General features: G+C 48.6%; 1 protein-coding gene across 4 annotated transcripts in view; it reads right to left on the bottom strand.

The window, feature by feature from the left end:
* uqcrc2b (ubiquinol-cytochrome c reductase core protein 2b) overlaps positions 1-12,928 on the bottom strand; it is a 25,954-nt gene that overhangs the window by 12,244 nt on the left and 782 nt on the right. The window contains exons 1-6 of one of the 4 annotated variants that reach the window (XM_069905486.1): positions 11,095-11,157; positions 8,154-8,237; positions 5,535-5,684; positions 4,444-4,508; positions 1,709-1,765; positions 1,036-1,160 (exon numbers count right to left, since the gene is read on the bottom strand). In XM_069905486.1, the coding sequence (XP_069761587.1) occupies positions 1,036-1,160; positions 1,709-1,765; positions 4,444-4,508; positions 5,535-5,684; positions 8,154-8,237; positions 11,095-11,157 (544 nt within the window). Of the gene's footprint in view, positions 1-1,035; positions 1,161-1,708; positions 1,766-4,443; positions 4,509-5,534; positions 5,685-8,153; positions 8,238-10,620; positions 10,660-10,881; positions 11,045-11,094; positions 11,158-12,928 lie in introns of those variants that run through there. The other 3 variants (XM_069905485.1, XM_069905488.1, XM_069905489.1) reach the window with 3 other exon arrangements.

Here is a 12,928-nt window from a genome sequence, read left to right as displayed (position 1 = left end):
CATGACACGACGGCCAAGCAATAGCACCAACATTTCTGCTTTCTTAGAAGGCAAAGCAAGTTCGGCAAGCTTAAAACCTCCACAGCCAGGGATTCAACACAATCACCAAGGCCTTTCCATGATACAACAGCTTCTTTTGATCCTGTCAGTTTTGTGAGCTCTGCAGTTTCCAACATACAGCGACCTCTGGTGGATTTGCAAGAAATTACTCAAACATGAAATTTCAGAGACACCTTAAAAGAGAAAGCAAGTTGCCGTGATACTCATTGGTTTGCTACCTCCATGTTATTGCATCAGTCTACAAAGATCCTGTTCCAAGCTGTTCATAGTGCAGGCTTTCTACAGCTGCTGAACAGAGATGATCTGGGATCAGTAGTTTGCAACCAGTAGTTTGATCACTTATGAATTTAAGGTGAGAGGAGAATGATTTAAAGCGGACCCTAGGGTTACCTCCTTCACACAGGGAGTGGTGGGCATGAGGAAATGAGAGCGAAGGCTCAATTGCAATATTCAAAAGATATTTAGACAGCTACATGTCTAGGAAAAGTTCAGAGGAATATGGGACAAATGCAGGCAGATGAGACCATCTTGGTCAGCATGGGCTGAATGGCTTATTTCCATGCTGTAAATCTCTGGGACAATGACTAATTCAAGGATGTCAAGTATTGTCTGTGCAGGGTGTGCAGTTCCATCTGGAAACCCTTTGGGATTCCTCCCATATTTCAAAGACATGGGAATCGGCAGGTTTCTGCAAATGACACTTTTGTACTGCAGGAAGATCAGTGGGGAAGGTGGGTCAGAGAAACAAGGGGACCAATAGGAACACACCAGGAGTTGGAATAGATGATGGCCCGAATGGCAACCCATGGATGCAAGAGTGCACAACAGGCATTAAGTGCCAACTCTACCCAATGCCATCCACCCACACTCCCAGAATGATCCCCACACACACCTCCCCGACTGAAGCAACAATCTTAATGCATGATGACCTCAAATGTATGTCAGCCTGACTGAACTGGACCTTCCAAATCTCACCTATCTGTGGGTTCTGAGAGGCGACGGCCTTGTCCACTTCAAGCTTTGGAGGAAGTTGCGCCAGTTCCCATGGCCTGAACTCCTGGGCAGCAGTAACGTTGATCAGATATTCCATTACCGTGTCACTGGGGTGGAATGGGGGAACGGGAGTCAGTGATTAGAAGCAGCAGCAATTCCTAATCATGGTGAGATTAAATTGTGTTAAACTAGAAACACAGCAAATTCAAAGATAGTTTCTATAAAGGCTTGGTCTGCCAGATTACAGTGTGTGGTATTCTCAAACCATTGCCTGATCCCTCCCAAAATATCCATTCCCCCAATTATCACCAAACAGTGCACCCAAATAACCTTAGTCCAGCCACAAACAGGATTTGTTAAAACTGGTACAGCAAAATCAAATGAAACCCCAGCCCAATTTATGGATCAAAACCTGAGATCATTAATTTTTTAAGGACTTCCTGTCCTATTTTGTGATTGAGAGTACTCGTGCATGTATTCCCCGTTACAATCCCTGACGTATTCTTATGTTCAGCCTGTGTCCAGACTCATTGCTCTTTGAACCCATCGAACTGGTTTCCCTTCCCATTCCATAGATGGGTCCATAAGAGTTGGAGTAATTTCCCAACCTTCAGGAGGATTGACATGATGCAATATGCAGTGGCCCAATACTCACACATAGTCTCGCATACATTCCACTGTGTAGGTCATGTTCTCCCTTGTTGAGGTCACGCTGCAAAAGCAGAAAGGGTTGATCACTTCTAAACTGTGGAGCTTCCACACATACACAAGCCTCATGTTCCCAGCATAAGGGAGCGACTCAGAGGGGCTCTGTACCGAAGCACAGCAGCAGCCCATGTCCGCTGAGGCCGAACCATGGGAATGCTGAGATCAGGGAGTCTCACCATGTTGTTGTATTGAGGGCAAGCAGCTAAATGCAGCTGCTCTGGCGGGCTCCACATTCAAAGACTCAGGGCCAGGCCACAGGCTGATGCAACTGGGTCTTGGACTGATGTAGGTGAGATAGTGAGCTGGCTTCTTGACTACGGATATGGGGCTTCAAGCTTAGGTTCACTACTGAATAACATGAGCCAGCCATAGAGGTGATGGACTGCCAGAGGAGGCGACATCAGAGGACAAGATCAACAACTACAATGCCTTTGAAATACTCTCTTCTGCTTCCCGTTTTCTCATTGAATTATTGCTGGCTTATTGCTTTATAGGGCAAGACAAAGAACATTTTTCCACAATATCTTGTGTACTTGAAAATACATCTTAAATCGTTAATCAACTTACCCCATATCTCAAAGCAACTCAACACATAGAGGTAGGGAAAAATACAACTGGCAATGAAGTGGGCAAGATTTTCCTGAACATGAGAATTTCAGTACAGCAGTCATTCACTTAAACTGACTGACAAGGGCAACCCTCATAAACTTACCATGAGTGGGATCTCCATCTCAACCAGTTGTCAGTGAGACTTGATCTTTGCCACTAAACTTGAAATTTCCATTAGGCTGCAAGAGTATTGAACAACTGAAAACACAAGGCACTCTTGCAGTTTTTGTCATACACATCTGGCCTGTACACTGTCAGGTTTATACAAGAGTAAAATACAAAAGTCTACACTCACAGTGATTGAAATAAAAGGAAACCTAACCCACCCCCCATTATGGGACAAAACCCTGACTATGAAGCAAGGTTAGGAAATAGGCATTTTCACACCGCAGGCAATCAGTGACTCTAATTTGTCCCAGAGAAATTCCCAGGAATTCAGGACCTCCTGGGCCTTTCACACTGTGGTCCAAACTCCTGGGAATTTGCCCTCCCCAGAAATGTAGGGGGAGTCCCACCCGCAACTGATGACGTGTTACAGACTCACAGGAGTAAGTTCCACCCCTGTCTGTTCATTACCCGCCTGCCAAACTTAGATAATAAGACACGATATCATTTAGCCATTGTGGGTGTGAAGTTGGAGTAATGTCTTCCATTTAATCAGAATTGCACGTCTGGCTATCCATAGTAAAAGATAAAATTCGAATTTGAGCTGGAGTTAGTAAGATTTCATCTTCTGAAAATAGCAATTGAAGGCCAAGGTTCTAATGTGTCCACTAATAATATCTGAAAAATATCTTTCAATGTGGATTTAAGGAAGCCTCAGCAAATCTGCATTTATTACAGAGGATTTATATCAGAATAAAAATAAGACAATTTAATTTTAAATTGCAACAGTGTCATGCACAAAGGTTGGTCCCAAACTTCATCCAAAAATTATATATTCAAATCCTGTTCTCAGTCGTTCTTGGTCTTAACTAACGAAGCTATTCTGAAATCCAGCAAGTTATTACAAATAATAGATAGTGAACCTTTATGAGAAAGTTGTAAATCAAGAGCGTTGGCCTCGGGAATTTGCAGAAAATCAGGGATCTATGATTGATCAAAATGTCAAATTTGTAAATATCTAATCTAAAAAATTCATATTTTAAACTAAATAACAGGTAATGGCTTTGCTCAACCATGAACAATGCAACTTTTGATCATTCTTACAGTATGAGAAGAGAAGGAAAGATAATCATATACCTTTTATTATTCATTTGAAAAGAACTAACTTTATTCTTCCTTTCTTTCCTTTATTTCTCTTTCTTTTGGGTTGGGTTTTTTCTTTTTGTTTGATGTCATATTTTACTACTTGTGCGTTGGTCCTTTGAATTAAGTTCATATTTGAAATTTTTTCCCCATATTTTTTGCACCTTGTATAATTGTATCGTTCAATTGTTTCTATATTGAATACCAATAAAAATATTTTAAAAGACAAGTAATAAAAACATGATGCTGCAAAAACTCAACAGGTCAAACAGTATAGAGAAAATCTGCAGACTTTTGTGATGTACTCCATATTCTGTACCTTTATCTTTACAGAAAAAATGACACCGTTTGACCTGCTCAGTTTCTCCAGCATTGTGTTTTTACTGACTTTATACAGTTTTATTTTCCCTCAATCTCACACAAAACCTCAATGTCCACAAGATATTTCTGACAGGCAATGACCATTGCATTCCAGGAGGTGCAGCAATGATGTGATATTGATAAGATGCTCGATTCTGTGATTTTTGGCAATGGGAATTGTTTGGGTATCGTACTACTTGTCCTTCTATAGAACAAAGACTTTTTTTAAGCCCACACGGAGGCAGAACCCTGGTTCAGCAATGCACCTGGAAGATGGCAGTACTGAGTCTGGCACATCAGTGTTTCTGCAGCAGATGAATGAACCACTTCTGGCTCGGAATCGACTGCCTTGTGCAAATCCATGTTTCCAGGAATCTGCTCCCCACTGACACACTCCCCGCTGATGCACTCCCACTATTAGGAGTTGGCAAGGACAGGAATAGAGCACAAGTTAAAGAGACTCACCTCAAACTGCCCCCAACAGCTTCGATGCCACGGGTTATTCTGAATGATGAAACTCCCTTTGTTGTCTGCAAATCAAAGAGGGTTTGGTGAGTGATTGCAATTAACTTCATGGGCAGTTCTGAACTCTCCAAGAATGATGCAGAGAGCTTTGTTTTTCTCCAAAATGTTACAAACTGAATCTCCACTAAAATGATGAGGCTTTATGATAAAACAGTGCACTGAAAACATAACTATGACTGAAAGAGTTATTCCAGTAATCAGTTATTTCAACCACACACAAGTTGTAAAAATATCAGCCTTTGCATAAGGATAAAATATCAACAATGAAACCAAGTGTTAAACTTGGAGGGAGAAGAACTAGCATCCACGAAACAGCTGGACTGTTGTCACTAACCCATCCCCCCATCCAGTTGACTCAAGAGGAAAAAATTCTGTAGATGATGGAATTCTAAAATAAAAACAGAAATTTAAACCAGCCATTCTCAACAGGGGCCATACAGTACCCTTGGGAGTCCACAGCACATTTAAGGGGGCTCCTGAACCTGAAATCATGTTTTTTTTAATGTGGTTTGGAGGACAGAAGTACAGAAGAAGCCAACTGAATCATACTGCTTCGCAGCGAAGGAGGCCCATAAACTTTCAGGAGACCACAGCCTAAAAGAAAACGTCAAGAATAGCTGTTTTAAACAGTTTCTCCAACTGTGACTACTGCTTGACATGCTGAGTTATGTCCATCACTTGGTGCAGATTTCTGTCATCTCTAGCTTTTTACTTTTCACAAATGCCCATTGTGATATCTGCCTTTCTGATCTGGTCTGTATGTGGCTCCAGATCCAAGGTTGACTGGTGACTGCAATTACCCAGCTAATTAGTCCATGCGGTGCACAAATATTCGTGGGAAAGAACAAGTAAGGCAAGACTAGTGAGATCGGCAGCTCACAAGCTTAACACGAACAAGATACTTTAACTGGACAGTTTAAAACATGACCTAACTTTTCCAAGCCTTGTTAATTCCCAATTAATTATAGTCCACAGAGCCGTGTAATTTTGAAGAAGCCTCATCAAGACATTTTCTGTTGATCTTTACTCACAAGGTTTGCTGCCAAACGCAGGGCGTGGGTGATTCCCAGGTTACTGGTAGTCTCGTATCTGCTGCCCGCCTTTATGAAGACTCCAATCTTTGAGGTTGGAGAGTAATTTTCCAGGGAGGCGATCACCAATCCATTTGGCAATTTCGACACCTGTTGGAGAAAAGCCAAATTACTACAAACACCAAACACTAAATCCTGACTAAACACGTTCCCAGAAAAACAACTCCATTTCCTCTTGTTGTGATATTTTGTGACACTTTGAAGTATCTTTGTTAATATCTGATAGAGTGAAAGGTGCCAGTGGCCTTTGAAAGGTATTTCACCTCAACACCTGTCCAGAGAATCCAAAAAACCACATCTGCTAATGGTGAAGTACATAAATTTTAATTTTGATATACAGCACGGTAACAAGTCCTTTCAGCCCATGCCACCCAATTTACATCCCATTAACCTACACTCGTGGTCTGTTTGGAACTATTCCTTCTCCAGGGATCTGAGCTCCACAGAGCAGTACTGGCCCAGTGCTGTGTTGCCAATGGTCTTAGTTTTCAAGTTGCACTGCTCTCGTCTGCCAATATACGGAGAGGGAACTTTTCTCAATGCCCAACCAATATGGAATGATCACTGATGTTCATGGGGAAATACTTTGTTAAAACATTCCTTCTCGTCACAACAGGGACTTCACCACCCAACCCATTTTGAAGGTCTTCATGAACTTGAAATCATCAGGTCAGCTGAGTGGAGTTTCATTCAGTGCAGGGAACATCTTTTACAATATACATAAATGATCTGGAAGAGGGTTAGGGTTAGTGTCGTGTATTTAAGTTTGCTGATGACACCAAATAGAGTGGAAAAGCAAATTGTGCAGAGGATAAGGAGAGTCTGCAGAGAGATATCGATAGGTTAAGTGAGTGGGCAAGGATCTGGCAGATGGAGTATAATGTTGGTAAATGTGAGGTTATCCACTTTGGATGAAAAAAATTAAGATCAGAATATTATTTAAATGGCAACTGATTGCAGCGTGTTGCCGTGCAGAAGGACTTGGGAGGGCTTGAGCATGAATTGCAAAAGGTTGGTTTGCAGGTGCAGCAGGGTTTCAAAAAGGCAAATGGAACATTGGCCTTCATTGCTGGAGAAAATGAACTTAAGAGCAGGGAGGTCGTGTTGCAATTGTATAAGGCACTGGTGAGACCACATTGGGAATACTGCATGCAGTTCTGGGAAAGATGTCCTGGCTTTGGAGGCAGTGCGGAGGCTGTTCACCAGGTTGATTCCAGGGATGAGGGAGCTAGCCTGAGTAGATATTGAGTCAGCTAGGACTGTACTTCCTGGAATTCAGAAGAATGAGCGGAATCTTATGGAAATATAAAAAATTATGACAGGCATAGATAAGATATAGGTAAGCAAGTTATTTCCATTGGTGGGAGAGCCTAGAATGAGGGATCATAGCCTCAAGATTCAGGGTAGTAGATGAGCAGGAACTGCTTTTCCCAGAGGGGGGTGAATCTGTGGAATTCGCTGCCCATTGAAGCAGTGGAGGTGACCTCAGAACATGTATTTAAGACAAGGTTGGATAGATTTTTACATCGTAAGGGAATTAAGGAAACTGGATGGGGAAAAGCCAGATAGATGGAGATGAGCCAATCATCAGATCTGCCATGATCACATTGAATGGCAGAGCAGGCTTGACGGGCCGGATGACCAACTCCTGTAATGCTATACTGATTTCTCAGTGATTTGCAGACCTCTCCTACTCCACAGTTCCATACTTCCACTGCACCCTCACCCCTGCTCGATCTTAACATTCAAATCTAAAAGGAGGGGGAACTAAACAGCCCGAGTGATGCTCCTGCTTTTTAAACCTTCTGCTCAACAGGTCTCAGCTACTGACCAGCTTAGTGAACTGACATGCAGCAAAGCACAAACCATCCAATCTTGTCACAGGGCACAGAAGAAGCCCTTAAGCCCATTTCATCCATGTCAACCACTTGGAATTCCAGGCTGGTACCATCTGCCTGCATTTGGTCCATATCCCTTTAAGCTCTTCCTATCCATAAATCTGACTAAGTGTCGTGTTGAATGATGGATTCAGAGAGTAGCAAGAGAGGAAGAGGTCATCATCGACTTCAGGAAGTGGGGAGTAGCGCATGGCCCTGTCTGTTTCAATGGGCTGAGGAGCGGAGACCTTTGAGCTTTTAGGCGTACAAATCACCAACAGCCCCAGACTAACCACATTGATGCTATGGTACACCAACAACTACACGTCCTCAGAAGCCTGAAGAAATATGGCGTGTCTACATATTGCTCGTAGTTTGATGAAGGGGTCAAGCCCAAAATGTTGGTTACATACCTTTATCTTTACTACATAAAGGACACCGTTTGACCTACCGAGTTTCCCCAGCAATGTGTTTTTACTTCATTCACGGTGCCTGTAGACTGTCGTGTTTTATTCCAGGTTACAGCAGCCACCTTGCCACCATGCTCCCATACCCCAACACATCCATCTCTGCAAGTATCTACTCAAAGTGGGCAATAATTCTTCACCTTCAAGAAAGTCCCTCAAAACGACAGAGGTGAAATCATGCTTCTATAAAACAAACTGTTCTGAATTTCACTGACCTCCGGCTCCTGAGGTGGGAGCTTCTCTGCAGCCGCTGCAAACTCATTCTTGGGTGCGAGTTTGGACGAATAAAACCTTGTTGCCTGCAATAAAAACAGGATTGAATGCTCCTGGAAGGCAGGTCATTAATCCTGAATGATCAAAGCTTTTTAAAAAATTGCTGGTTTAGAGAAAGCACAGAGATAAAATGAAGAGGAATTACAAAAATGAAGGTTTGAAGTAGAGAAACAGATGAACGGGAGGCCAATCAGCCCATCAAGTCTGCCCTGTTGGTTAAAGATTCAAAGGTTCCTTTTTGTGTCATGTAATAAGGCATTACAAATATAATATGCTTGATATCCTACAACTATGGGCTGTCATAATGCAGACAAAGAGAGTTTCCATGAGCACTGCCTAACAATAGGAGAAAGAGAAACAAAAGAGAGTCCTTTCTGTGACAGTGAGTGTCCGTGGATTTGCCTCCAGCACTCCTGCAGCCTCTGCAGTGGCACAGGCTCGTCCAAACCATTAGCAACCCGGGCTCCAGATCCCAGATCCAAACTTCCAAATTGAGCAGGAAGCCTTCAGACCCTATGTGTGCCCTTCTTGCCCTCAGCACCCACTCAAATCCTGGTTCCAATACCTTGATTGCTATTATGGTGGACAGAGCTGAGGTGCTTAAAAAAGCGATCACCCAGTCTCTCTGATGTATTGGATTGCTTCTACATGGGCTGCATCTGCCGCCATAGTCAGTGGCCACCCCTTCCAATTCACCGATCCTTTCCCTCGCTGACATGTCTGCCCATGGTCTCATGCACTGCCAGACTGAGATCACCCGCAAATTGGAGCAACACCTCATCTTCTATCTGGGTATACCCCACCCCACCCCCCATCTTCTTCACCCTGTCTCCTTTCCTAGAAGCAAAATCAGTTCTCACCTTTCCTCATCAAATCCAATTAACACCCTTTGTCTGTTGGTCTGGACTCCTCCCCCTACCAGTCTTCCCCTTTCTCTCTCCGGCCTTTAATTCCGGCATCTGCCTGCTTTCTTATTTATACCTTGAAGAAGGGTTCAGTCCTATGGAGGTTATGAGACCTGCTGAGTTCCTCCAGCATTTCTGTGTTTCTATTATTAGGGAAAAGGATAAGTTTGGTTTCCTGCTTTTTGCTCAGATTCCACCATCTGGGGACTCTTGTGTCTCCATGTACACATTTTAAATTGCTAGAAATAAACTATTAATCATCAGGCGCAATGTCACTGGCTCTCCACTCAACTCTGGATCATCTGGTAAACAGCAATTCATACATACAGCTACTCTTCATTGAATACAGCTCAGCCTTCAACACCATTATTCCCCCAGTTCTGGTCAATGTTCCAAACCCTGGGCCTCTGCAACTGGATCCTTGACTTCCTTATCAGAAGACAACAAATTGGAAACAATAACATCTCCTCACTGATCATCAACACAGGCGCACCCCAAGGATGTGTGCTTATACCACTGCTCTTCTCATTATACACCCACGACTGTGTAGCCAGGCACAATTCCAATGCTTTCTACAAGTTTGCCGATGACACCAGTTGACGGCAGAATCACAGATGGCAATGAAGAAGTGTACAGGAGGGAAATAGATCAGCTGGTTGAGTGGTGTCATGACAACAACCTTGCATTCAATTTTAACAAAACTAAGGAAATGATTGTGGACTTCAGGGGAACATGACCCAGTCCTCATCGAGGGCTCAATAGTGGAGAGGGTCGAGAACTTCAAAGATCTGTCCTGGAGCCTCTACGTCAATGCAATCACAAAGAAGGCTCGCCAGCAGATATACTTTGTGAGGAGTTTGAGGAGAGTCAAAGATTTTTGTAAACTTCTACAGGTGTCCTGTAGAGAGCATTCTGGCTGGTTGTATCACTTGGCGACAACTAGGCCTGTGACATTACAGACACCAGCAGCCTCGCTCCTCAAGGACCCCCACCACCCAGGCCACGCCCTCTTCACTTTGCTACCATCGGGGAAAAGGTACAGGAGCCCAAAGACAAGCACTCAGCGGCTCAAGGGCAGCTTTTTCCCCTCTGCCATCAGATTCCTGAATAATCAATGAACCAAAGACACTGCTCACTTCAACTTTTCGTGTTTGGAAAGTGGTTCATCGAAATGTTTGCACTGTGACTGCTGCAAAACAACGGATTTGGTGACCCGTTCATGAGAATAAATTGGGATTTGGACGTGCAGCTTCATGCAGTGCATAGAGGTGACATTGACCTGTGTTGGACCAGGACGGTGGGGAGGGAGGGAGGGAGGAAGGGAGTCCGCATTCAGGCATCAGTCTATACGATGTGACCTTCAGCACAGGCTTGGGGCCCACGGCGATCACGTCCCCCTCCCCTCCCCGGGCCCGCGCTCCCTCCCCGGGCCCGCGCTCCCTCCCCGGGCCCGCGCTCCCTCCCCGGGCCCGCGCTCCCTCCCCGGGCCCGGCAGATCAATGACCTTCAGGCACCGGCCCGGGACCATCCGCACTCCAAGCCCGGCCGCCCGTTTCCGCCGTGTTTAACAGCCGGTTCTGCGGGGTGAAGACGGCTCTAGGACCCAGACGCTTGTGGCCGAGAACTCGGGAACCGGACTAGGCCTCGGGGCCGGCCTCACCGGGCTTTCCTCGGTTTGTGGCGGGTGGGGGGGGGGGGGGGCCGCGCGGTAGTAATCTCACGGTGACTCGGTCACCGGGCTGAGCCACAGACAAAGGCCGCTTACGGTGAAGTTTGCGAGCGCTGAGTTCACCCTCCTCACCGACCGCATCCTCCCGTGTCTCCGGTCGCGATGGGACGCACAACATGGCGGCCGGGCTCCCCCCGCCGCCCCCCACCGTGCCACACACAACATGGCGGCTTCGCGTACCCGTGTCACTCAAAACATGGCGGCCGGGCTCCCCCCCCGCGCCACACACAACATGGCGGCTTCGCGTACCCGTGTCACGCACAACATGGCGGCCGGGCTCCCCCCCGCCCCCCACCGTGCCACACACAACATGGCGGCTTCGCGTACCCGTGTCACTCAAAACATGGCGGCCGGGCTCCCCCCCCCCGCGCCACACACAACATGGCGGCCAGGCTCTCTCCCCCCCGCGCCACACACAACATGGCGGCTTCGCGTACCCGTGTCACTCAAAACATGGCGGCCGGGCTCCCCCCCCCCCCCGCGCCACGCACAACATGGCGGCTTCGCGTACCCGTGTCACGCACAACATGGCGGCCGGGCTCCCCCCGCCCCCCATCGTGCCACACACAACATGGCGGCTTCGCGTACCCGTGTCACTCAAAACATGGCGGCCGGGCTCCCCCCCCCGCGCCACACACAACATGGCGGCTTCGCGTACCCGTGTCACGCACAACATGGCGGCCGGGCTCTCTCCCCCGCGCCACACACAACATGGCGGCTTCGCGTACCCGTGTCACGCACAACATGGCGGCCGGCCCCCCCCGCCCCCCACCGTGACACACACAACATGGCGGCCGGGCTCTCTCCCCCTCGCGCCACACACAACATGGCGGCTTCGCGTACCCGTGTCACTCAAAACATGGCGGCCGGGCTCCCCCCCCCCCGCGCCACACACAACATGGCGGCCAGGCTCTCTCCCCCCCGCGCCACACACAACATGGCGGCTTCGCGTACCCGTGTCACTCAAAACATGGCGGCCGGGCTCCCCCCCCCCCGCGCCACACACAACATGGCGGCTTCGCGTACCCGTGTCACGCACAACATGGCGGCCGGGCTCCCCCCGCCCCCCACCGTGCCACACACAACATGGCGGCTTCGCGTACCCGTGTCACGCACAACATGGCGGCCGGGCTCCCCCCCGCCCCCCACCGTGCCACACACAACATGGCGGCCGGGCTCTCTCCCCCGCGCCACACACAACATGGCGGCTTCGCGTACCCGTGTCACTCAAAACATGGCGGCCGGGCTCCCCCCCGCGCCACACACAACATGGCGGCCGGTCTCTCTCCCCCCGCCCCACACACAAGATGGCGGCTTCGCGTACCCTTGTCACGCACAACATGGCGGCCGGGCTCCCCCCCGCCCCCCACCGTGCCACACACAACATGGCGGCCGGCTCTCTCCCCCCCGCGCCACACACAACATGGCGGCTTCGCGTACCCGTGTCGCACAAGATGGCGGCCGGGCTCCCCCCCGCGCCACACACAACATGGCGGCCGGGCTCTCTCCCCCCCGCGCCACACACAACATGGCGACTTCGCGTACCCGTGTTACGCACAACATGGCGGCCGGGTCTCCCCCGCCCCCTCCCTCCCCCCCGTGCCATACCCAACATGGCGGCTTCGCGTCCCCGTGCCACGCACAACATGGCGGCCGGGCTCTCTCCCCCCCCCGCGCCACAAACAACATGGCGGCTTCGCGTACCCGTGTCACGCACAACATGGCGGCCGGGCTCTCTCCCCCGCGCCACACACAACATGGCGGCTTCGCGTACCCGTGTCACGCACAACATGGCGGCCGGCCCCCCCCGCGACACACACAACATGGCGGCCGGGCTCTCTCCCCCTCGCGCCACACACAACATGGCGGCTTCGCGTACCCGTGTCACTCAAAACATGGCGGCCGGGCTCCCCCCCCCCCGCGCCACACACAACATGGCGGCCAGGCTCTCTCCCCCCCGCGCCACACACAACATGGCGGCTTCGCGTACCCGTGTCACTCAAAACATGGCGGCCGGGCTCCCCCCCCCGCGCCACACACAACATGGCGGCTTCGCGTACCCGTGTCACGCACAACATGGCGG

The sequence above is a fragment of the Narcine bancroftii genome, chromosome 12 (genome assembly GCF_036971445.1).
Source record: "Narcine bancroftii isolate sNarBan1 chromosome 12, sNarBan1.hap1, whole genome shotgun sequence".
NCBI lineage: Eukaryota > Metazoa > Chordata > Chondrichthyes > Torpediniformes > Narcinidae > Narcine > Narcine bancroftii.
This window is presented reverse-complemented; position numbering and strand designations above follow the sequence as displayed.